Raw genomic sequence first — 27,705 nt, 5'->3', positions numbered from 1 at the left:
ACATCGCCAAAGGCAAGAGAAATAAAAGATAAAATGAACTTATGGGACTTTATCAGGATAAAGAGCTTCTGCACAGCCAAGGAAACAGTCAAAAAAACTAAGAGACAGCCCACGGAATGGGAGAATATATTTGCAAAGGACACCACAGATAAAGGACTGGTATCCAAGATCTACAAAGAACTTCTCAAACTCAATACACGAGAAACAAATAAACAAATCATAAAATGGGCAGAAGATATGAACAGACACTTTTCCAATGAAGACATACAAATGGCTAACAGACACATGAAAAAATGTTCAAAATCATTAGCCATCAGGGAAATTCAAATCAAAACCACACTGAGATACCACCTTACGCCAGTTAGAATGGCAAAGATAGACAAGGCAAGAAACAACAATTGTTGGAGAGGATGTGGAGAAAGGGGATCCCTCCTACATTGTTGGTGGGAATGCAAGTTGGTACAGCCACTCTGGAAAACAGTGTGGAGGTCCCTTAAAAAGTTAAAAATTGAACTACCCTATGACCCAGCCATTGCACTACTGGGTGTTTACCCCAAAGATACAGACGTAGTAAAGAGAAGGGCCATATGCACCCCAATGTTCATAGCTGCATTGTCCACAATAGCCAAATCATGGAAGGAGCCGAGATGCCCTTCAACAGATGACTGGATTAAGAAGCTGTGGTCCATATATACAATGGAATATTACTCAGCTATCAGAAAGAACGATTTCTCAACATTTGCTGCAACATGGACGGCACTGGAGGAGATAATGCTAAGTGAAATAAGTCAAGCAGAGAAAGACAATTATCATATGGTTTCTCTCATCTATGGAACATAAGAACTAGGAAGATTGGTAGGAGAAGAAAGGGATAAAGAAAGGGGGTAATCAGAAGGGGGAATGAAGCATGAGAGACTATGGACTCTGAGAAACAAACTGAGGGCTTCAGAGGGGAGGGGGGTGGGGGAATGGGATAGACTGGTGATGGGTAGTAAGGAGGGCACGTATTGCATGGTGCACTGGGTGTTATTCGCAACTAATGAATCATGGAACTTTACATCAAATGCCAGGGATGTACTGTATGGTGACTAACATAAAAAAATATTATTATTAAAAAAAAGAAATCATCAAATTCTTTGAAAGATAAATTACCAAAACAAACACAAGAAAAAAATATAAATTGTATATTCATATATCTATTTTTAAATGTTGAATTTAAATGTTTATTTTAATTAATTTAAAATATTATTATTTAAAACTATTTAAAATAATTTAGTTAATTTAAACTCTTTCCATGAAAAGAAATTCAGGCTTAGATGGTTTCAATTCTTAATTCTCATTCAGTTCTTAATTCAGTTGAGAGATGGTGAGTTCTCTCAAGCTTTTCAGAAAGGAATAATTCCAGTTTTAACACAGAGTGAGAGGGAAAATTATCAGTATAACCCTGACAAAGCCTGACAAAGTTTTTGCAAGTAAAGAAAATTACACACCCATATCTGTCATGAACCTAGGTGGAGAACTCCTTTAAATGTTAGCAAATCCAATCCAATGATATAGTAAAAGAGTACATATTATGACCTGAGTGGATTTAATATTAAAAAATCATTTAAAGTAATTTACTGTACTAAGAGAAAAAAAGAATCCTGCTGTCATGTCAATAGATGCAGAAAAGGAATTTGACAAAATTCAAAAGACACTAATTACAAAAACTTTCTGAGAACTAGAAATAGGGGAACTCTCTCAACATGGTAAAAAGTGTCTATAGCTTTCATAATACTTCCTGGTGAAATATTGAACACTTTCATGCTAAGTTCAAGATATCTTCTCTTACCACTTCCTTTCAACATGGCATTTGAAGCTCTAGCCATTACAATAAATAGAAGAAAAAAAGTATAGATTGGATAGAAATAAAAAGAACTGTCTTTATTTGCTGAAACATGAGCTTTTACATAGAAAATTTTAAGGAATCTCTAAAAAGCTGCTAGAACTGATAAATAAGTTTAACAGAGTTGTAGGATGAATTGCAGTTTTGTATGCTGGCAACAAACAACTTGGAAATAAAAATTTCAATACAATATGATTTATAATAGCATAAAAATAAAAAAAAATATTTGGGAATATATTTAATTAAATGCATATAAAACCTAAATACTGAAAAGCGCAGGATATCGTTGATAGAAGATTTTTAAAGACCCATCTATGTAGATTGAAAGGTTTACCACATTAATGGATTAACATGTTAAGATGTCAATTCTTCCCAAATTGTTTAATATACTGAACATAAGCTTCATCAAAAATTGTAACAGACTTTTTTATAGTAGTTGAAAGAAAGCTGATCCTAAAATCAACATGGAGATGTAAGAATCTAAAAATGGCCAAAACAATTTTGAAAAAGACTGAGAAAGTTGGAGAATTTACACCTCCTTTTCACATGACTTAGTAGAAAGCTAGAGTTGTCAAAGTAGTGTGTTATTAACATGAAGATAGGCAAATAGATTAATAAAATAAAATAGTAATCCCATACTTACATGGTCATTTGATTTTCTACAAAGCAATGAAACAGTTAAATGGAGAAAGGAAAGTTTGTAAATAGCAATGGAATGATACTTATTAAATATATGGCGGGAAAGGAATCTTGTCCCTCATATAAATATTGATTCAAGATTGACACCAGCCTTAATATAAAACCCGACTCTAAAGTTTCTAGAGGAAAACTTAGGAGAATATCTCTCTAATCTTGGGGGTAGCCAAATATTTCTTGGAGAAGACACAAAAAGCACTGCCTAAAAAAAGAAAAAAAAAATTGGTCAAGTGGAGAAGAGCAAATTTTAAAGCTTCTTCTCTTCCAAAAACACCATTAAGACAAGCCATAGAGTGAGAGAAAATATTTGTACTACAAATATTTGTCCAAGGGCTGTTCACAGATTGCATGAAGAACTTCTACAAATCAGTAATTTAAAAAAATCAGTCTAATTTGATCAGACATCTCATAAAAGAAAATACATAAATGGGTGATAAATACATACAAGTACTCTCATTATTATTGCTTATTGAAGAATTGCACATTAAAGCACAATGAGATGCCTCTACGTCCTCACCATAATAGCTAAAATGGAAAGGACTGAAAATATTAAGTGTAATTGAGGATGTGGAGCAACTGGACTCCAGTTGGAAGTCGAGGCATTGCCGGTAGAAGTATAAATCATTACAACCCATCTGAAAACTACTGGTTAACATTCACTAAAGTGAACCTTAATATCCCCTATGACCCAGCATGTCCACCCATAGGTATATAACTCAGAAAAATGGGTGCTTATACTCACCAAATGTGGAGTAGTCATAAGAATATTGCTCATGAGAGCCTAATATAAGAAACAGTCCAAATTTACATCAAAAATAGAAATGAATAAATAAATCATGGTGTAGTCATACAATGGAATACCATGCAACAATTAAAAAATGGACTAATAATACAAACAATGATAAATCTCAAAAAATACATACTAGATGATTTCATTTATATGAAGTTCAAAACTGGCAAAATTAATCTCTGATGATTGAAATCTGAACAATGGGTGCCTGTAGGAGGTGAAAGTCACTGGAAAAAGTTAAGGGAATTTCTGGAGGTAATGGAAATGTTTTCTATATTAATTCAGTGTTAAATACACAAATGCATTCATAATTTATGCTTTTAAGATTTATACGTACATTTTTCCTTGATTTAGAAAAGAATATATCAGAATAAAGGTGCTTCATCCATGACTTGAACTCTAAAAAACCAGTGTTAAGAAAAGTCTCTAAAAAATTCCGGAGACTCTTCAAAATTACTGCTAGATATTCAAATAGTATCATGACTTGTATTATCCCTGTCTTTTATTGATTTCAAACCAGACAAAGAATACCTTACAGAGCCATGAGAGTAATGAATTTAATGAAATTGAGGCCAGACGTTTTTGAAGTTCACTATCTTCTTGACTTTTCTAGAAAGGTGACTGATAATGAAGCTCCCAGCACGCAGTGATTTTTGACATCTGAAATCCAAGGTAGAGGGAAACTGCTCCATAAGGCTATTTAGCAACTCTGTCCTTCTCAATGCCTGAGAAACAGTGACTCAGATATCTAAATAGAGATTAAAATGCACACAACACAAAAGGTCAAGTCTTGGAATAGGTATAGCATCCTGATATTTGGAATGTTTCTATGATCTGCATTTTTCAGATTGTGTTAGAGTAAGAAAGTGTCAGGTTCTTTTTTTTTTTTTGACAAGATTCTTGATGGGCAATGGTAGGCATTTGTATCATCCCAAAATGTTCAGAAATGACGGTCTTTGCTTGAATGACCTTAACATAAGATAGTAAAGCATATATGTTAATATGGACTATTATAAAATCAAATTGTCCCTGCTAGCAGTCCCTCTTCTCTTCAACTATGAAATTCCTTTCAGATCATAATAAGTTGATTTAGGACCTGAGCTTTTAACAATGGAATCTTATATTTCTCAGTCTCTGGATTTTTAAAAGTGACTTTCAAATCCCCTTCAGAAAGATACATAACAGAACAAGTGAAGGCCAAAACAAGTGGGTTTGTACTACCAACAACTATGTTTAAAGGAAAGCAAGTTTACCTTTATGAGACTTATGCTAACATATGACATTGATGCCAACAGCTAAAATGTTTCCATGCATTCAATTAACTAAATGAATCTCGCAGTACTCTTGTTGTCATATCCCATATTTTAGCCCTTGGGAGGTGTGCGTGTATGTGCACATATAAATACATTGCTTCTTCCCCTTCTACTCAGTTAAATTAGTGGCTCCTCGAATTTACCCTTGGCCTTACAGTAGCCCCCGGGTCTGTGGTTAGGAGCTTCCTGTATGTTTGGTGGTGGTGTGGCTTCTGTGATTGAAAGTACATTTTTGGCCTCCTGAAGGCAGGGCCCTCAAATGAAAGTACATCCTCCAAGAACAACTAGTTGACTTTTACAATGTCTGTTGCCTTGACCCCTGATTTCATCTTGATGGAAAGTAAATGTTCCCTATTCAAGGATATGATAGGGAAAATTACAGTTTGTCAAATTTATACTCAGGGAATCCAACTTTCTTTTTACATACCTTTCCCTCTCTTTTAGTAGTGCCCCCCCCCCTTGTCCTATTTTGTTTATGGTGTCCTCAGAGTCTGGCTATAGGGCTCCCTACTAATCTTGCACTCATGGCCTTAATTCACCCTAAAGAATAACACTTTAAGTAGTTACAAATAAATAAAATAATTAATGTGCTTTAGCAGTGGAAATTTAATATCCTGATTCCATTATGGAATACAAGAAGCAAATAGAATATAAAATTTCTCACTCCAAATATGAGAAGGTGGACCCTACATATATCTGTCAAATGCCTAAGTCCTGTATGAAAATGTTGCCATCTAGCATTCTATAAAATTTAGCTCCTGGAAGGTAAATCATCACAATGTCTTCCTCCAGCCCAAATGATCACTTTTAGATCAAACAAAGAACTTCTGTTATATAGTAGAAAAATATAGCTATTAAAATGCCAGACAGCAGCCCCTGATCAATAAAACCAATCAGTCGTATCCACATAGATCAGATAAGTATCTCCAATATCATATTTCCCATGAAGTCCATGAGGAGCTTTATCTCTATTTTAACAATAACAATATTATTATTTATATTTTAACATAAACAATGATATTATTCTTGTACCTTATTCTCAATATTCTAAAAATCAAATCCATAATAGTCTTCAAATCCAGCCCTCATTCATATTGTCTTATTTTTATTAGTAGCACTAAAGACTCCTTCTCATTCAGTTGTGAAGGCCAAGAGTCATCTTCAGTTCACTTCTCGTCATCCCCCAAACTGCTGACAAATCAATCTTTCCAAAGTAGAATCCTGTCAGACCAATTCCGTGCTAGAAAACGGGGGGGGGGGGGGGGGGGGGGGCNGGGGGGGCAATGCCTCTCCACCACATGCTCAATTAAGCACAAATCCTTTTTCCTGTGGTTTAACACCATCCAAGATATGCATTAGACATCATAACACCTCACAGCTTTGTATCTTTGCTATAATGAAGGATGGTTCTTTTTTTAAATTTTCATCCCAGTAGAGTTAACATACAATGTTATATTAGCTTCAGGTGTGCAATAGAGCGATTCAACACTTCTGTACATGACTCAGTGCTCGTCGTGGATAGTGTGCTCTCAATCCTCTTCACCTATAGGAAGTGGGGTTCTTACCCACTAACATTTAATGACTGTTTACCAAATATTAGGCTTCCTGTGAATTACCTTAGATAACCTCAGGATAATCCTACTAGGTAGATACTAGGATATCTTTATTCCTAGTATGAGTTAACCCCAATTAGCAAGTGAGGTAACATATGAAGAGAATTCATTTCAGCAAAGGTTGTGATACGTCAGAAGTAACAGAGAGAAACAGTCGAACAGCAGGGATTCACACATGTATCTTACAGCTCCAAGGCTGATGGCACGAATAAGTCCTTGTTCTGGACGTGAATGTTAATACCAAATGAATGGGTGTCGTTATCCTCTAAGGAAGGAGCACGGAAATTCTACTCCCTATTTTCTCTAAGTCATGACATAGTAAAATATACCTGTTTGCAGCTACTTTGCCTACTTCTCTGGTGACCATATCTAGATTTTCCCCCAAACAATTCTGATTTCAAACTTTCTGCTCCTTATAATCAGAGGCATGGTTTAGAGGAAGTGCGTCAGACAGCATTGTCAATGAAAAATTGTAAAGCCCATAAAACATATTGACATACAACATGTTGTTGTAAAGATCATGAGAAAAGGTGTTCAAGAATGCGGAGTGAGGGGAAACTCAGAATTCCTCAGACAGGCACTCCATCGTTACCATGGTTACATGGGCTCCGCAACAAAGCAAAAGTGAAGGCCCCTCCCTTCTGTCTTCTGATCTCAGAACCTGACCATGTGTCGTAAGTTGTGGCCTTACACAAGGCCAGTGTAGTCCATGAAGATATACAAGCGATAGCTTAGGAGAAAATAGAGTCCAAGGCATCCTTTCAAATAGCCAGAAAATGGAAGCGAAGAGAAGCAAGTAAAGTAGCTTTTCTTTCTTTTGTAAGCGCATCCCCTTGAATGCACAGGAAAGAACCGATGTTTGGTGTTTGATAAACCTTGTGAAGAGAACATTTTGCCCAGAGCAGCCACCTTCATTTTAGGAGATGAAAACGGAATTAGTTCTTGTGATGTGGAACCCAAACATAAATGGAATGCTTTAACATATGTGCTTAATTAACCTACTATAGATAAGATCAAATAATAAAAATCATTGACATTCCAATTTTCTGAGAATACATTAAAATAAAATGATGCACATGGAATGTAAGAATGTTGAAGATATTCTTCATTATTTGCTATGGGAGATTCAATTAAAATTGGTTAATAAGTGAAAAGATGTATCAAAATGTTTATATACGTTTAATTTCAAAAAGCAGTACAATCATGAAGTATTGATACTGAAGATCTGGGGGAAAAAAAGAGCATAAAAATCCACGAGCTTGATTGTTAATTAAATGCCAAATAACACACCGAGATGACTATTTTATGGCAGCTGCAGAAAATTCCAAAGAGCAAAGGTTTGTCTCTTTACAGTCAAGGGGTTGTAATACCAAAGCAGAGTCTCCACGTGGAAATGCTCTTTTTTTTTTCTTCAGCAACATATATGTCCTCGAAAGGAGACTGAGTAAAATTACCTCCACTTGGACTATATCTTTGGTTTTATAAAAATTAAATAAATAAAAACACAGTGCCGATTAAGAAAATAAAGATGCGGCTTTCTTTAGAGTTTGTATCGAGACTGCTCATTATCTAAGCATCTCCAACCCAAGTCTGTACTAATGAGCTTTCCTTTCCACAGGGAGATAAAGAAGCAGAATTAGGACTTCCCTTTTCCCCACTCTGTGATCGGAAGTCAACGATGGTGGCCCAGTCACAAATAGGTACTACTCAGGAACGGTGGTTATGGAGGGTGGGTGTGGGCGTGCCAGTTTTCAAATAGATAAACCATGCTGTTCAAAGGGCCAACATCCATGGAAATCTCCCTTCATATTCATAATAAATTTGATCTTTAGACTAATCTATATGGTGTTAAATGATAAGAATTTTGAAAAATTCTCACAAAATGAATTCAATCAAGCAGTATTAGTAAATGTAATTGTTATTTGACTTGTAACCCTTTTATAAATAATGGACTTTCTTCTTGCGTAAGAGACAATATTTTTTGTGTTTTGTTGCTGATGACTGTAATCTGTAATTTAATCCTTTGTATGTAGGACAATTCAATGAAAATATAATATATCTGTGTTATCACTAAGTTTGCAATATATATTTAATTTAGTAGCTTATATTCCTTCAGAAAAAAATTCTTTTGATATAAGTAGATGAGCCAGCAAGTTCAGCCCATTCTTAAAACTATGTTGCTATGCTGCATGGTCCAAATATTTGTAATAGTTATTCCCAGAGCCAGCATCTTCATTACTGAACTGTAAGATTAATAAACATAAGGATTGCCACCGAACCTCTCTAGCTGCTTCCATACCAAGTCCTGCAAATCAGCGGCCAACTGTCAGAAAGCTTCTTGCTCTGACCTTTGCCCCTTCCCATCCAAGTTCCGAAAGCTATTTTCTAGCTACCATAACACATGTGCCTACCATTGTCTAGCAGGTGTGCGTATGGCAGGTTAAGAACCTCCTCAGGCAAGCTGGAAAGAAGGGAGGTTTCTGAGGCTTGTTGCTATAATATAGTTACCGTTAGTGGAGGTGAGGGGTCATTTGTGAGTCTCCATATCCCAGCCATTTAAAACCAGACAGACCTGGAAATAGCACACTGGTGGCCAATTAACGTTGCTTTGAACTGAAGGCATCATTTGAAACACAAAAGTATTGAACTTTTCTTGAATTAAAAATGCACCTTAGGGGCACCTGGGTGGCTCAGTCTGGCTCTTGATTTCAGCTGGGGTCCTGATCTCAGGGTTGTGAGATCAAGCCCTTTGTGGCCGGATGTGGAGCCTGCTTGGGATTCTCTCTCTCCCTCTGCCACTCCCCCACCCTGTCTCCCTCTCTTAAAAGAAAAAAAGAAAAAAAAAACCCTAATGTATAATATTACTAATTCAATTACTTGAAATGTGAGTTATTTGTATCCGATGGATGGGATATTCTTCAAATGTGGATATTTCTGGGCACAGTATCACTTTAAAAGCCTCCCTCCAGTTTTCTCTTACATTCAGATGGTCATCCATAGCTCCCAGGTGTGTGTGAGGCCACAAGCACTTGATTTCCAGTGGCACACCTCTCCAGGGACGCGCAGTGTTGAAGTGTGTACAGAGTGTACAGTACGTGTCTCCTCCTCCACCTAAACACCGGGGGGGATGGGCTCCCTAGGACAGTGCCCCCTTCTCTCTGTGCGTCACTTTAAAGTCTTTATTCATCCTGACATCTCAAGGTGGTGGGAATAATGCTCTCTCCCAGAGATGTTACTGTTCTCTTCACTGATTTGACAGAACACACCCACATGCTGTGAACTAACACTTTACATCCAGAGAATAAGAAACCGCAATTTGAAATATTAACACACTGGCAGAAAGCTCTGACTGATAAAATAAGAGGGAAAAAGCAGTTGCCTTCCCGTGGCCTGAGAAAGAAACCTCAATTATTTTGTTTCTTTGGAGCTTAGATATTATTTTTTGTTGATGAGTAATAAATTCAACAAGCAAGTGGAGACCTTTCAGAAAAGTAATGATCCCTCTCACTGAGAGAGGAAATTATATTCACTCTGGTTAGATTTGAATTTATTGTGAACTAGAGTATAAAACTGAATACTAAATAGGAAAGCCAATATACACGAGTTATCAGGTTTAGAATTGTATCACTTCCACTACTTGGGAGATTACTTTATAGAACTATCGAGCTATTAAACTATCTCTATAAAGATTTATGTTAATGGATTAAAAATAATTGCAAGGGGTAAACTGAACCAGTGTTGTAGCTGTTAATTACTGTCAGGTGCGTCAGACTTTTCATTATTATAGATTTTAGAATTCAATAAATTGTAATATTTCAATTTATCTTTTTTAAAAATTTTTTGTGTTTTTGTAGGTTTCATTGATTTTATAGTAGAGCCAACATTTTCTCTTCTGACAGACTCAACAGAGAAAATTATTACTCCTCTTATAGAGGAAGCCTCAAAAGCAGAAACTTCTTCCTATGGGGCAAGCAGGTTTGATATTTTCTCCTTCTTTGCATCCTTTTTATCTTTGTGCTGTTTAATAGCCTTTTACTTATAATTATCTTATTTCTTACAGCAGGGCAGGACATTCGTAAAAGAATTATTAGGTAGTATTGCCACCTAGTGGCTATATTTGATATTGCATCAGCCTTTGAAATTCACTTGATGTCTGCTGCAAAATTTATAACTCCTAACTAATGAGTGTAACACAAGAGTATTTAATACTCAGGAGAATGAAAATATCTGAATTTTCATGCAAATGTATATATTAAGGCTTGGATATTAACGTATCTAGTTGTGTCAGTTTGCTTACAAACAAACCAATTACAACCCACTTGTACATCTGGGGAGATGTCTCTGCCAAAAGAAGGCTTGTAGCTGATGTGGGTACAATAGATGTGTATAACATGTAACAGGAACATCCATTATATATACAATCATTTACAGTATTTCAAGCTGAACATTTTTCATCAATAAATTTGTTAAGGCATATTTTTAAAGCTTCCAGTTGTAAACTAATCACGCTAAATTCTTGTCCATCCGAACACACAACTTTTGCTAACGGCACACCAACAGGCTCCTTACATGTTGCCCCAGTGAGGACACCGAGGAAATGTTCTACCTGAGAAAGATTCAGGTTAGACTCCCTTAGGGTTCCAGAATTGTGGTGCCCCTTTAGTGATGTTCACTAGTGGACTCACCGCTAGGTCAGCTCACCTCAAGTTTCCACTCTTCGAATCACGCCTAGCCACCCCATGATGCAAGAGTGCTCCATCCCGCTGCTCTGGGAGTCCTTGACCGACTTCCAGCCAGAGTCCTGGCCCTCGCCATGAGAGAAGAAAAGGAGGGATGTGAGCAGCCCTGACACATTCTCCAAACTGGGCCTGAGCACCTGCCTTTGTGTGTCTGCAGTTGGTTTTGTAAAGTGTTTCAGGCTTTGCTCCCTCGTTTCATATCTTGACCGTGGTGTTATCTGGGCATTTTATTTATTTTTTTTTTTTTGGTTGTGACTGTTAACTTCAGCACCTTTATTGTGTTCACTGTGTTGATTTGTTTAGGCGATCAAATATGAAAGGCACCATGAACGATGGAACCTACTCCCCAGACTACTCCCTTACAAGCGTGGACTTACAGAGCTTCAAAAACAACCTGGTGGACATCATCCAGCAAAACAAAGAGAGGTGGAAAGAGTTAGCTGCCCAAGGTAGAGTTGTTTATGAAGCCTTACTGCCATCTCTTTCTGTCTTAACTCTTCCTCTGGGGTTTTGGCTCCCCCCCCTCTTGATTTCTTCTTTGATGAAATACACAAGCCTCTGGCTACCTTTTGATTATTCATGACAAAGTTGGTTTATCTGTTAAAGAGATTTTGCTCTGGTTATGTTACATGGGCTGCAGAAGTATGTGTCAGTGGGTGGCAGTGACCTGAATGCGAAGGAAGGGACGATAAAATGGTGACAAAACTTTACATGGCAGAGTAACCTCCTGTTCATTTCTAGAAGTGCTTTGGAGCCTTTGCAAGTGGCTTTTGTGTTGCGTTAGGAATGTAACACTTAGTGTCAGAGGCTTGGGTGTGTTTTTTTCAATGTTACTAAGCTATTTCTTTTGGTGACCTTTCCACTCATGCGTTGGAAAAATCATTTGCAATCACCCATTAAAGGAAACAAATGGGAAGCTAGCTTTAGCTATTTCTGATAAGTTTTCTGATTCAAAACTTATCAAATGTATATATTAATGATTTGGTTTACAAGGTATGTGAATTAGTATAGTTATTATCTTTTGTGCAGGATTAGCTTTCTAAGTGCAAATCTGGCCCCTGCCTCCCCTCACGCTCCCTTGCATAGCCCTGTGTCTCTCCTCTGCTCTATCTACTGCCTGTACGATAGCCTCTGGCAGGTTCTTGAAATACCCCAGAGCCTTTGCAATGATTATTTCTTCAGCCAGGGATTCTCTTCAGAATTCTCTGCAAGGCCACTTCCTCCTTGGCTGGAAAGTCTGTTGTTTATTTTTAACTTGAAAAACAGCACTTAATTAACTCACTTAATTTAATTTTCACATGGACCTTATAAGGTATATACTATTGTTGTTCTCATTTTATAGATAAGGAAACCAAGGCAGAAGACAGTTATGTGACTTTGCCCCAAATCCCATAACTAGTAAGTGAAGGAACTAGAATTCATTCTTTCTCTCCAAATGCAGTGCTTGAAAGCCTTATGGGAGGTAGCCCCACAAGGAGGCCCTCCTTGACCACTAGAGGTAACATCCTCTGTCCTGTCTTTCCCGATGAGGGCCCAGTTTAGTTGCTTCAATGTGTTGTCACTAGTCTATAATCAATGATATTTACTTATTCCTTCTTTAATTTATCATCTGTTTTCCACATGGGTAGTGTATGGTCCACAAAAGTTAGGACATGGTCTGTTGTGTTTTCCAGTATATCCTCAGCTCCTAGCACAGCGCTGTGCATATAAGAGGCTCTCAGTAAATATTTGTTCAATGAAATAACTGCTTAATGGTGTCATATTATTTCCTCCACCTCTGCTATTAGAAATAAAAGAAATACCATTCTAATGTCTTCATCTGACTCTGTAGCTCACATTTTCCCATAAGTCTGATCTTAGTTGAAAAGAAATGGTTTCCCAGGCTCTGGTGGCTCTGTACAGCCATGATGAGGGCCAGGTCCTGTAATCGTGCGGGCCCCCCACACTCAGAATGGCCTTCTGCTTAATTAAATCCTCTACTGTCATCATCTCAAAATTCTTAAAAATTTTGAGTCAGGGGCCTCATTTTTATTTTGCATGGGGCCGTCCAATTATGTAGCTAGTCCTGGCCATTCCAGAGGGTCTTTGTAATACATTATTGTCACTCCATAAAGAACATAACACAACATAAGACCCAGGTGGCCGTACTGAAATATTATCAAGCCCGTCTAACTGGAGACTTCAAATGACTGGAATTACCCTTCTCTAGAGACAAATTATGCTCACAATATTGACCCTGAAGCACTGTAAGATATAAATCCCTAACCTATAAGCTCTTTGAAAACAGAAACAATATCTATCTTATTGTCATCATTTTCTCAGAACGAGCCTGTCCCTGGCATAGTGTAGGTCCTTTAAAATTATTTACTGAGGATAGTTTTGAATGAATGAATAAATGAATACTTAAACTCCACTTTGAATGTATTTATTCAGAAAGGAAAACAAATAGATATATTTTCAGTGATGGAAGGAAGAGAGGAGGGAAGCAAGACTTCTGAAATCCCTCCTGTGTCCAAGGCATTTTACGTCCAATTTCCTCCTGCAACAACCTTCCTAACTAGAAATGATCACCCTCATTTTATACACATGGAAATTAAGGATTACACAGCTCCTAAGCACTGGAGTCAAAACTGTTCTGATTCTTTACCCAACGTGGGAAAAAAACACTGCACCTCCTACCCCTTTAAAATTAGTTTGAAAAAAAAAATGAGTTGAAGTATTCATCTTCAATGAACCCAAAGATCCAATTGACCAAAACACACTCTCTTCCAACAAAGTTCTAACTAAAATAAACACCAATAAACTTAAAACATCAACCTATCACCTGGAACCTATTTGTCATAAACCAGTGAAGGAAAGCTGTCAGAATTGGCTTAGGGACAAAAACTGCTCCCTTCCTAATAAACTTTCTGGCACGGTGCCCTTTTGAGTATTTTGGTGCATGGGGACAGTAAACTTTAGATGTGTATAAAGTCCTCAATGTACATTTCTGGAATTGAGGAATAATATCTGAGTCTTATTGTTGGAAAAGGTAGAACCAAGATTTGAACACAGGCAGCCTGGCTTTAGCAAATTAAAACCACAGATCATTTTGACTATATAATTTCCAAGGGGTAGTTGTGTAGAGTACACACATTTTGAGTAGAGCGAATACTGCCAAATTTATTTTATTTATAACATTGCATGTTTGGTTTCTATTTCCAGTGCAATGGTGAACTAGATAAACTTAAAGAAATATCTCATGGTAAAAACAACTAAAAATGTGGGGCCAGATATTGCTAACAAGAAATTGACAGAGATAGTGCTTCTAGAACTATCTCCCTGTCTCCTTGCTTATAACCAATATTAAAAAGTATGTTGCTTTCAAGAAAAAAGAAAAGAAAGAAAGAGAGAGAGGGGGAAAGAAAGAAAGAAAAGCTGATATCCTCAGAACTTGTCCAAATAAAAATCAAACAGAAATTCAGAGAGATAAGGAAACTTTGGAGCTAGACTCTCTCTGGAGGGCATCTGCTTACCTTTGCTGGAGTTCTGGGTTTGCAGACTGAATTGACCACCACATTGGGTTTATGCCAGAAATGCAAATTTGATTCTACATTCAAAAATTCTGTTAATGCAATTTACCATATTAAGGATCAAAGGATAAAAACCTAAGATCTCAAAAGATACAGAAAGAACATTCAAGAAAATTCAGTATCTATTCATGATAAAAATTATTAAAATTAAAGGAAACTTCTTAATCTATTTCCATTTTACCACTTATCTTGCCCTCATTTTTACTGCTTGAGTTGTTTCTTTTTTCCGTTCCAATTCATTTCCTTGATGGTTTGAAATATTTACCCTTTATTCCTTTCATTTTCGTGATTAATTAGAAAATTTTAAATACATAATCAATAGTAGATAACAATGAAGTTAATAACTTCACCCTTCCATGAAATGATACAAAACCTTAGAAAACTTTGTCTCTGATATTTTAAAAAGCTTCTAAAATACAGAATTTATATTTAATAATTAAAATTTAAAACATGTCCTTGAAATCCAAGAATATGAGGACAACTGCTTTTTAATATCATTTTCAAAACAATCAAGCTAGTGTAGGAAAACTTTCTGAAGGTCTCCTCCACGCATGCATGGCTCCTCAGCTGGCCAGAGACTCTTGGAGAGCTATCTCGGACCTCCCATGGCTCTCCAGTTGCTAGGATTTTTCCATGAAATGCTGTTCATGTCCCAGTTACCCAAACTTGGACTGTAACCTCAGACTTGCAAAGCTCCGAGTTTTCCCCCATTTTTTCTAAACTAAACCCACCACTTTACATTGTAGAAACCAGGGGGTTTTGCCCTTGGCTCCTATCCCAAATTGAGCCTCCCACCTCTAGCAGCAAAACTGGTTTCTGCTGCAGTTCTCAGGTTAGGGTTGGCAGGGATGTTGGGAGTAGCTCCGGGCAAAAAGGACACAGATTCCTGGGGCACCTGGGTGGCTCAGCTGGTTGAGCAGCGACTCTTGGTTTCTGCTCAGGTCATGATCTCAGGGTCCTTGGATCGAACCCCGTATCAGGCTCTGTGCTCAGTTCAGCAGGGAGTCTCTCTCTCCCTCTCCTCAGCCCTCCCCCTGCTTGTACATGCTCTATCTCTCTGTCTCTCTCAAATAAATAAATAAATCTTTAAAAAAAAAAAAACAAAAGATCACAGATTCCTGCTGTTCTTACCTTTTGCTCATGTGCATCAGAAGACATGAACAAAACATTCACTCTAGCGTTGTTCTTGAGAGCAACAAAACTGCAGACAGCAGTAAAACGATTCACAAGCTGTGGTGTATTCATATTATGGAAAAGCATACAACTGTTAAGATAAATAAACTTTAGTTGTGAGTCCCAACAGGGATGGAAGACACAAATCCTACTGAGCAAATACACAAGCTGCTTCCGTAGAGCAGATGCCATTTACAGGGAAATTTTTAAAACCTATAAGCTAACCAATAGGTTTAGAATACACTCAGCTTCGTACCTAGAACTGTTAAAGAAGCGTGTCTCTTTAGAGCTAGCCCCCAAATGGCAAACACAAACATGGGTTCTCCCTCAAGGCAAAAGTGTTACTTTGGTAAGCCACTTGTTGGTCTGGTTTGTGTTTAGACACAAAAATTCCAAATTGAACCAGATCCATCAAGTCCACCTTGATCAGAACAAAACCACAAATCAATCCCAGATCTGCTTTCCTTCCCATCTTGTCAAAGGAGATGTCTATTTGAGAAAAACAAGTTATGTCCCAAAATGGAATCGGGGTGTTTGGTGGGGGGAGCACGTCAGACTGAGATGGAATGCAATATGTTTCTTATTGTACTGGGTAACTTTCTGATTTATTTGATGTTGATTCAAACCCCAAAATACTAGGGCTCAAAGGCAAGTAACAAGTGAGGAATGGAGGCAGCATGGGAACCGAGGTGCCATCAGATTTGCCCATTGTGCACCAGTAATAGCTGTTTAGAACCAGAAGGAACTTTTTGCTAGCTTAAGGCAAGCGTGGCATTTTAAAATATGCATTAAAATTGTCAAACACACAAGTGTTTTCTAGTCTCTTTTGGGGGCTTATTTCCTACATAATTGCTCTAGAGTCATAGAATATGTTTAGTATGATTGAGCTTTTGAAGACCTGCTTTGTCTTTAGTAACTCATAAGGTCCACCAAAAAGGAAAACAAATTAGGATTTTGGTTAGAATGACTTTGATATCAATTTGGAGAGAATTATCTTTATGATTTCGAGTCTTCCTATTCATCTGTATCTTATATATCTTCGTTCATGTTTCTCAGAAAGTTTACTTTTACTTCATAGTAATAATAATGGTGATGGAAAATACTTGTTAGTGTTATTAGATGCTTGGCTTCACATTAAGAATATTATATACCATGTAATCAATATTTATCCTTAATAATAATTTATTTCAAAATGTTGACTCTATCTTGCTGGATGTTCCTTCAGTATTTTGTATTTTTTGTTATTTTTGCAAACAGCTGTTCCTCGCTGGTGTATAGAAATACAGTTGGCTTTTGAATACTGATCTTCTGCAAATAATGACAGTTTTATTTCCCAAATGTATACCTTTAATGATTGTTTTTCTTGAATCAACTGCATTAGCAAGTTCAGAATTATCTGAAATGGAACTGGTGATACCATTTGGCTTGTCTCTAAATTTAAAAGGAACGTGTTTCATGTTTCATCATTTAGTGTGATATTTCTTAATTTTGTTTGCTCTGTGCTTTATGAACTTACATTTCCATCAATAATCTATTAATAAAGTGTATTTTTTATTTTTTTAATTTAAATTCAAGTTAGTTAACATGTAGTGTAGTATTGGTTTCAGAGAAAATGTATTTTACATGGAACGTTTAGTTTTATCAAATGTCTTTCCTGTGGTTTTTAAAATAGTTCATATAATTTATTTTGATTGGTTCATATGATGAATTATATTAATAGGTTTTCTAATGTTGAACCGCCTTATATTCCTTGATTAGGCCCAACTAATTGTGATGTATTAACTTTTTTAAATTTATGTATTACTTTTACTGACTTAAAAAAATCTATATTTATGAGTGAGATTAGCCTACAATTTTCCTTTCTCATACTTGTAATTCTGGTATTAAGGTTACACTAGCCTCAGAAAGTGAGTTGAAGTTTTTACATTCTTTTTTTTTAAGATTTTTTTTTTTATTTATTCATTCGAGAGAGAGAGAGAGAGAGAGAGAGAGAGACAGAGCACAAGCAGGGGGAGCAGCAGGCAGAGGGAGAGGGAGAAGCAGACTCCCCGCTGAATAGGGAGCCCAACCTGGGGCTCGATCTGAGGATCCCATCCCAGGAGCCAGAGATCATGACCTGAACTGAAAGCAGATGCTTAACTACCTGAGCCACCCAGGTGCCCTGGAGTTTTTAAGTTCTTGAAAGTTTGTGAGCCTTAAATTGGTATTGAATATTTAGCAGAATTTACTTTTAAAAACCGTGTGAGCCTATTGTTTTCTTCGTGGGATAATTTTCATCTGTGATTCAGTTTTCTTAATAGTTAGAGGACTAATTAAGTTGTTTACTTTTTAGGTTTTTTAAAAAATATATTGTAAACTATACTACAAAAGAACAAATAAAAGCATACATGTACTATTTCTAGGTAAATAATGCAGTATACATTCTTATATTGAACAATCCTTGCAGTGGCCTACAAGCAATAGCATGTCTGCAGGTTTAACCACCAGCTCAAAAACAGTGTATCCACACACATATATACAGGTTTCTCATGCCTTTTACTGATAGAAAGGATGTGTAGCCCATAATTTAAAAGTAACAGTAAAATATACAGTAGCCTTTGTCGTGAATTCTACATGGGTAATTGGTTCTCACAGAATGCTGCCACTGATATTTGCCAAACTTTGTGTCTTTGGTCCACTTACAGTTGCAACTGACAAGTGTAAGTTGTTCACATATGAACATTGATATTTTCATTTACATCAAAGAGTAAGATGAAAATATAAAAAACATATGTCAGAACTTAGAAAACAGAAGGCATATGTCGACTTCACTTGTTCATCGAAAATGCAAGTGACTTCCTGGTTGTTTGATTGGATAATGATTTTTGAATACTGGGGAAAATTTTCCTCAAATGCCTGTGCTATTTACAATGTAGCAGTTATAGACATGACACACTTTTAAATTTAATCTCTATTTTTTTTAATCATTATCCCCACCACTGCAGGCAACAGTAAAACAATAAATGAAGCCCTGATTCATAAAGTTGGGTGACATCCATGGTGCAAATATTCCCACCATGGCTGGTTTCAAGCCATCAGTATGAAGTCTCTGACTGTGGGAGCTGGGAAACGATGTGCACCTAAGATATTTGCATCATACGGATTGGGTGGATATAATTAACCTCAAGACCTAGATAATGAAAAAATGTGTCAAAATAATTGGGAAATGACTTTTAAATATCACCTTTGTTTTAAATACAATTTATTTAATTCTAAGTTTCTGTAATTTTATTTTTAAAAAATTATTTATTTATTTATTTGCCAGAGAGAGAGAGACAGCCAGTGAGAGAGGGAACACAAGCAGGGGGAGTGGGAGAGGAAGAAGCTTGCTTCCAGCAGGGCAGGGAGCACAATGAGGGGCTTGATCCCAGGACCCTGGGATCACGCCCTGAGTCAGGGGAAGACACTTAACGACTGAGCCACCCAGGTGCCTCCATAATTTTATTTTTAAGAATGACTAGTTTTAACAATTTCATGATAATTATTTCTTTTTCTTTTTTTGTTTCTTAGCTGTTACTCCTATTTGTGTAACTGTAAACAAGACATAGTTTAGTTTTGCAGGTTTTGGCATAATGATACCATGCAGGACACATTCTTTAATGAATATCTTTCTATTCAATGCCATGTTTTCTGAGCTTTATCCGTGATGAGGCAAATCGCTGTTATCTGTCTCGGCAGGGAATTTTTGGATCTTGATGGAAAACAGATTTAAAAAAAAAAAATTAAGTAGTTAGGTCTTTTAAATAGCATATATATAATACATATTCATTTCTTAACCCATAATCAGGTGCACAAATAATATAACTTCTATTATTTTTCTGTGACAAAACACAGTGTCTAGCTGAAGTCCCCATGCCACATGCTTGAAGAAAACAAAAGCTTGGGGCACCTGGGTGGCTCAGTCGTTAAGCGTCCACCTTTGGCTCAGGGCGTGATCCCAGGGTTCTGGAATCAAGCCCCTCATTGCACTCCCTGCCCCACTGGGAGCCTGCTTCTTCCTCTCCCACTCCTCCTGCCTGTGTTCCCTCTATCACTGGCTGTCTCTCTCTCTCTGTCAAATAAATAGATAAAATCTTAAAAAAAAAAACAAAAACAAAAACCCAGAAGCTTGTCATTCAAATATTTTAACTGAAGCAGAGGACGCCTATTCCATTTAGGGTTCTTCATTTTTTTTTTTTTTTTTAGATGTCATCCAAGTTCCTAATGTGATGTTAACCTTGGGATAACCTCCTTGCTTGACTTCTGTTCTTTCTCTCTCATCTCTTTAGACATACCCCGTCCCATCTGCTTCTTGCCATTACCACCTTCTGCCTCTGACACTTGACCCCCTGTTTCGGCCACTGTAGGCCACCAAACCTTCACCATCCCCCTTTTGCTTGATCTCTTATTCTCCTTTTCTCCTAATGCTTCTGAGACCTATGTGTTAAGCATCACACCCAAACCAGCTACATAGCGGGACTTTCCTTCCCAAATGCTTATGTCACTCTGTGTTATCTCTCACACTTTTATCCCGTAGATCTCTATTAGAGTTCTGGACCCATTGTTTTTTTCTTATTTGCCAGCAATCTCTATCAGCCCCTAACAGTGCTCCTAACAATTCTACATCTGCTGCTTAGAGAAAATAAAAATAGATTGCTTTTAAACAATAAAAACATGTCTATATTTCTTTGTATTGAATTACTTTAAAAGGTTATGTTTTTAAATATTTATTCATAAAATGTTTTAGTTATTCCTTCCTGTTATCTTTTTAATGAATCAAAACTCATCATGTAAGCAAAATTATAACTTTTAAACTCCAGGACTAAATCCTAAGCATCCTTTTGAGAAAATATATGTATACTGTTTAGATTTCAGAAGGGACAATTAATCAAACAGAGGGAAGCAAATTCTTTCAGATAAAAACTAGAGCTTACTCTGGGGGGTGCCTGGGTGGCTCAGTAGGTTAAGTGTCTGCCTTCGGCTCAGGTCATGATCTCAGGGTCCTGAGATGAGCCCTGCTTCAGCTTCTATGTGCAGTGGGGAGCTGCTTGTTCCTCTCCCTCTCCCTCTGCACTTCACCCTGAATCGTGCTCTCTCTCTCCCCCAAATAAATAAAATCTTTAAAAAAAAAAAACAACTAGAGCTCACTCTCATTTTCTCTCTAATCATAGTTCAAAAACGCAACTAAAACTTTATATAAGATCTTACGAGTAATTTTTAAATTGTATAGTTCAAATTATTAGTAAATTATATACTGTGCATTTAGTTTATTTCTATTTCCAATTTAATCTCTTTAGCTAATGTTCTATATTATATTATCAGTACAGTAGAGCAGAAGTATGATAGATAGAATGGAACATTCGGGAGATCAGAATTACGAATTTTTAAGAGGTGGTATCCACTGAAGTCGCTTACCCCTAGGAGAGCTTGCATCCAGTTTGAACCATGAGTACGTGCTTATTCGCTCCCTCATTCATTTATTGTAAAGGCAGAACTCAATATTTTTCAACACTGGCAGCATATTCGCATCCTCTGGGCTATTTTATTTTTTTAAACTTCAATATGGCTTATCTCCAGTTTACAAAGGTAGGTCAAAATAGAACACTTTTGTGCATTTAAATGAATTCAGAGGACATGGAGCAGGGAGAGCAGGAAATTAATCAGTTTATGGTCAAGAAGAGCCAAGTACAGATTAGAATCAGAGCCAGCTTCACCCTGGCCGGCTGTACTCAGAAAACAGCAGCATGTACCTTGGTAATGATATCCCTTAAAATATCTGTGTCTTGGGTCACACATCTCCTCTGGAACATTTGCCTTCTACTCCTAGGAAAGTCAGTGGACTTTCTCTCTGCCTTCATCCTTGTTCTTTCTTCCTCATGGAATTCACTTCTTGCGCCCCTCCTCCACTTTGCTTCTTAAAATCCTACCTATCTTCCAGAACTCCATTAAACTGCCCTCTCCAAGAAGCCTATCCCTTCGTTATATAAGCTGTCTTATTCATACTCTAGTTGAGATATTTGTCACATTGTGTCTTGCATTCTCAAAGAAGGGAGAGAAAAACGCATTCAAAAGGGGCCTACCAGAAGCAGTGTTGGAATAAGAGTGGGAGTGGAGAGGAGTTTCAGGATATGTTTCCAATTGCACATGGCTCATGGAGATTCCAACATTCCCCTTTGGATGTGTGCACCATCTCACCACCTAGCGAGAGCCACTGTGTATTATGAGATATTGTGACTGGAGTGTGGTACAGATATTAAAGCTGCGGAGCCTGACAAAAAGTTGATTACTACTAAGGAGGTCACTACAAAAGATTTACAGAGGCCTACTATGTGCAAAACAAAAGCTAATAGGATTTTTGAAGAACAGAACTCATGGAATATTCCACTTTAGATCTCCAGGGGTTCCGGCTCAAGGCCAGATAAGAACGTGGTCAGTATTGGGTAGAGGAGAATCGATTCCATTTTATGAAGGTCTGATTGGTGAGGTGGTGAGACCTATAAATGAAATATTACCCACTACATTGTACCATGTTTTTTGTTAGCCAAAAGATCTAAAAAGAGAAAATAAAAAGCTGATAAATGGAAAAAGGGAAAACTAAGTGGGAGGATGTTCCCCAAAAAGTCTTCTCTTGCTCAGTATCTGTACTTGCCTACATTTTCAGACACCCAAAACCTATTCACTTGCTCTAATTTTACTTTGTGCAAATATGAGCAATCACTGCAAGAGTTCACCAGAGTTTTGTAGCCTCTGAAAACTCTGGGGTCAACAGTGGGACAGTGGAAATTTGGGGAGTAGAGAAAATGATGGTGGGGAAGAAAGTAGTAGATTGGATGTTGCACTGTTGAGCAGAGGTGATGGGGACAAAATAAGATCGAAGCCACAGGCAGGAAGTAGGGACCAGCTCTCTGAGACAGTTCCCTCTTTCTGGTGCTACCCTTCTCTGGCAAGTGTAACCAGAATTTGTAACCAGAATTTCGGGGTGGCACACTGCTAACACTAGCCTAGGTTCAAGACTTTGTCATAGTCCCCCAATAATTCCAAATTCCAAAGACATTGGAAGTTTTGTTATCTTAATGATATTCCTCTGAGCATAAGGTAAATGTCTTTGTCACCACTCACCTTTGTTCTTTCTCCAAAACCTTTTAGTCTTATATTCCTCTGGATTCATGACCTCAACTCCTCTCTTTACCCTCTTGGCCACTAAAATCCCCCAGTTGTACAGAACAATTTAGTTCTGGCCTCAAATTCAACCCATTCAACAAAACAAAAGCCTGATTATTGGTCTAAAATGACATCTATAGTTCACTCATGCCTAGGTGTGTCTGGGATGATCATGAGTTGGTTAGTATTTTCAACTTCTTTAGAATCCCTATGAAAAGCTTTATTTCCTATCACCATCAGGACATTTTTTTTAAAAACTTCATCACTATAGCTATGGCCTATCTTTGTAATCAGAAAATCATCATACAAGTTACTAATAAGTTAGATATTTTCTTATTTTTTCACATTTTATAATTTATTTGAAATGTATTAAATATATAATAATATTTTTCAAACTGATTTATTTAAAATCATATTTTTCTAAGAAACTTTGTAGATTTTCTCAACAGTAAACAGCAAGTTTTTAAAAATAGGTCTTGTATCATTGCTTGAAAAACTAAAACACAAAACTAAAAGATTTTCCCACCAGAAATAAAGGAAATATTTAAAACTGATGGGAAAGTATTAAAATTTTTAAAAGATCAAATTTACATTATGATTAACATGACATTTTAATAGACTGTGAAAGGTTCACTAGTTAAACCTTATGTATTGTTTATTTGTATTTGAAATATCTTAAAATGCAGTATTGTATGTTACAATATGTATGAAAGCGATTTTTGTAATCATGTTGGTATTAATGCTAAATAGAATGCAGAATCCTTTTCTATCTACTAAGTACACATTTACTTGCCTGGCAAGATACTGAGTCTGTCATGGTCTCTATCCTATTTAATCAGCTAAACAGCCCTATGATGTAGGTACAATCCCCATTTTACCCATGTGAAAACTGAGGCCTGCGGGAGTGAGTTAGTTACCCAAATCACAGCTTTGCAAACATATTACAATTGAATCTTCCTCATTCCTTTTCACAATTTAATATCATACACAGAAAACAGCATCGTGGTAGTAGTAAATCCAGAAAGAGAAAACAGCTTTTTCTGAAAATTTACCTCGGAGAGCAGCATAATTGCTTCATCAAATCTACTTCTGTTTAATCTGAACACAACTGATCCCATGAACTTTCAAACGTGTGTGTTATATCCCATAGACATTTTTATTTTAAAAAGTTGAAAATTATGACTTTGGGAGTGACATTTTACATCATTTATATATCTTCCCATGGATCATTTACACAAATATTTATTACAGCAACCTCACAAGGTAGGAATGATAGTCTGATAAAACTGTAGCTCAGAGAATTTAAATTGTCGAAATCCATATAATTAGTCTTTGAAAAGGCTGGGATTTGTGCCTAGTTTGTCTAAATGCAAAGCCAGTTAGCTGGATAGTTTCTAGATCATCTGCTAGAAATTAATTGTGACAGGCTAGTTTATTTACATTTTCTAAATTTTCTTACACAAGTCTTGCCCAAACTGTTCGTTGAGGAGGAACTCAAACAGCAGCAGAATTTAGGGGTATTTTGGGGTGCTTGGGTGGCTCAGTTGGTTAAGTGTCTGACTCTTGGTTTTGGCTCAGGTTGTGATATCGGGGTCCTGAGATCGAGCCTCTGTAGGGCTCTGTGCTGGGCGCAGTCTGCTTGTCCCTCTCCCTAACCCTTTGATCCTCCCCCTCTCACTTGCTCTCTCTCTCTCTAAATAAAGTCTTAAAAAAAAAGAGTTTAGGGGCATTTTAAGTGATATTGTTTGAGTGTGTGAACTCTCCACTTTTATTTACATGAACAATAAAAGTTGGAAGGAAGGCAGAAGGAGCAGGGCTGCATTCCCTAGTGATTATGGGCTGGCTCAGTGATGAAGAAACGGTTTCCCCATGGGTGCTGGGATAAGGATGAGCAGAGATCTGTGCTGGTAGGAACACAAGTAGTAAGATGTGCTCCTTACTCACTTTGGAAATAAAGCTGATTTATCTTTTGAGATTGTATCCGTAGTTGGATGTATTCAGATATATGAAGTTATTCCCAGAAGGCTCCCCTGATCCTGTCTATCCAAGGCATGCCTCTTGTTCTTTCTATTTGGTCAAGGGCACTCTGACAGATGGTCCTTATTGAGTATTACAAATCACTTTTTTTCTTTCTCGAGCACTATTTCATTGTTACACTTAACAATTTTATCTCATTCTATCTTTACCATTATTTTAGTTGGATCACTCAGAACTTATGACATATATTGATTCATACACAGTGTATCCTACATTTATATTCCAACGAATAAATACAATTAATTCCTGTGGTAAAATTTTTAGTATCTATGTTTCAGTATATTTTTTCAGTGTACAATATTCTTTTCTTTAAAAACATATTTCTATAACCCTCCTAAACTAAAGATTTAGTCGATATAAAGGCTTATAAATAGTAAAGGGAAGAAACTTAACTTCCAATGAGTTAAGAATTGCTCTGAAACCCATAGCCAGCCAAAAATGTCCTCCTATACTTTACTACAATATTTATGAGTTTACTAAATGCTTATGAGTTAAAGAAATTACTTATGATATTTATATTAAATTATAAAAACGAGGATTATATTGGGCATGACTATAACTTATGAGATACACACAAAAGAAGAGAAGCTTAATGATTTTCTTGATGCTTTGTCAGTAGATTAAGGAATGATAGAATGCAATTGTACCTAAAAGTCATGTCATAACCTACATAAGAACACTGGTCCTCTAGCTGTATTTCTACAAAGAATTCAATATTTTGTTAGGATTATTAAAATATATTACTAGGAAAAAGACAAAAGAATAGAAAGTATGATTATATTTTTATTTTTAAAATAAGTCGCAGATACCTAGTATGGTCCTACATCCTAATACTAGTATACTATCTGTTGGTAGACAATATTAATATCCTGCAAGATGCCTCTTATTAGATTCTAAGGGTGTCTACTCTATTTGAAATCAACTAGAATTGAGCTCCCTGAGAATTCAGGTGTTTTAGGCAACAAATCAAATGGTGAAAAAAATAAATTGAATTAGGAAAAAAAATCATTTCAAGACCACTGCTGATGAATACAAAAATCACAAAAGGTTTTGGAGCAAAAGTAAAATATATTGAAAATTAAGACAAAAAAAATCAATTGGGATGCCTGGGTGGCTCAGTCAGTTAAGCGTCTGCCTTCAGCTCAGGTCATGGTCCCAGGGCCCTGGGATCGAGTCCCACATGGGGCTCCTTCCTCAGCAAGGAGCCTGCTTCTCCCTCGGCCCGCAGCTCCCCCTGCTTGTGCTCTCTCTCTCTGTCTCTCTGACAAACAAATAAATAGAATCTAAAAAAAAAAAAAAAAAAAAAAAATCAATTATATTTAACTGCATAATTTTTCACAATAATTCCTACAAACATGGATAATTATAAATGCTAAATACAATTTAGTTTTTCACAACTTTTTAATAATATTGTCTCAAGATTTTTTAAATAAGTACCTTTTTTTTTTTTTTCCAGAAGCAAAAACCAGTTCATACAAGCGTTAAATTTTCCTGATCAGTAAACATCCTTAAGTAAAACCTGATGCAGGGTGGCAGTCTAGTTTGACCAAAAAACTTGGAGATTTCAGTCTACTTGCTGGAAATCTGCCTGGCCCCTTGAGAGAAAAGGAACCCATGTGTGCAGATTGCACAGTTGGCATCACTCACCACAAAAGCTACAAATTCCTTGGTTGACCTGGTTCAACTGGTATGGCTATGCCAGCATCTTTATGTTTTCAAATTTCTAAATGGCATTCTGTAGCCATTTTGAAATCTTTGATGTTTCTTTCATATATTAATTTCTATGAAGAAATTATGAAAACATGAAGGTAAATAAAAATCATCCAAGGGATCTCTTCAGGTAGGATTTAATTCATAAGCCTTCAAGAAGAAATGGTGAAAATCTTCAAGAATCTGGTGTTGAAACTTTGTTTCCAGAACCTCTTTGAAACCCAATATAGGGGCATCCTTTAGCAAGACAACTGGTAGAGTGATGTTGGAAGTCTTGACTAATTTTGATTTGTATCAGGACACTTTTGTGGAGGTAAAGAGGTATTCTGCACAAAGACCCACTCAATAATATCAGCTCATCACTCTGAACATGGGGTTCTTTCAGAAGGGTCCTGTGTTCCCATATCACCCTTCCATCTTGGGCTAGGCTTCTTTAAAATATGCTGAGCACGTCTGCTGATTAAAGAAAACCCAGAGACTGGTAAGACATAGAAATCTCTTCAAATAAGATGTTCAACAATAATAAGATGATAGTTTTGATGTTAGTAATGTAGAACTAATAGAGCCCCCTGACTTATTTTAAATAAATTCACCTCCATCATGAAAGTCGTCCTCTTATATGAGTCTTGAGAGATTGGATATCGCACCATTCCCCACAATCCTGGCTGAATGCTGTAGATCAATAAAGTGCTGTGTGACTAATTGCTTAAAGTGCTTTTATTTTAAAGCATGGATTTACAATTTATAAGTGTACTATAATAGGAACAACTTGCATTATGACAAAAAGAAGCAATTTATTCCGCTACAACTTTTAAAAACTCTAAGTAGATGAGACACTGCACACATCCCTTTGAATAGCCTCTCCTCACAGCCAGCCTAAGACAGATAGGAGGATGTACAGAGGAGAGGGGAAAAAAATAGCATGGAAGGCATTTTTAAACAATACGAGCCCTTCTCATCCCAGGTTAAAGGATAGCTGGATATGTGAAACTAAATTC

The 27,705-nt window shown here is 36.7% G+C and overlaps 1 protein-coding gene across 3 annotated transcripts in view; it reads left to right on the top strand.

Annotated features, from left to right (window-relative positions):
- The window catches only part of PDE1A (phosphodiesterase 1A), a 322,509-nt gene that overhangs the window by 285,536 nt on the left and 9,268 nt on the right, over positions 1-27,705 (top strand). For all 3 annotated transcript variants that reach the window (XM_034654817.1, XM_034654816.1, XM_034654818.1), the window contains exons 12-14: positions 7,916-7,997; positions 10,152-10,272; positions 11,340-11,485. In XM_034654817.1, coding sequence (XP_034510708.1) covers positions 7,916-7,997; positions 10,152-10,272; positions 11,340-11,485 — 349 coding nt within the window. The remainder of the gene's footprint in view (positions 1-7,915; positions 7,998-10,151; positions 10,273-11,339; positions 11,486-27,705) is intronic.

The sequence above is a fragment of the Ailuropoda melanoleuca genome, chromosome 2, assembly GCF_002007445.2.
Source record: "Ailuropoda melanoleuca isolate Jingjing chromosome 2, ASM200744v2, whole genome shotgun sequence".
In the NCBI taxonomy this organism is placed as follows: domain Eukaryota; kingdom Metazoa; phylum Chordata; class Mammalia; order Carnivora; family Ursidae; genus Ailuropoda; species Ailuropoda melanoleuca.
Note: the sequence above shows the minus strand (reverse complement) of the source record. Positions and strands in the feature narration are given on the sequence as shown.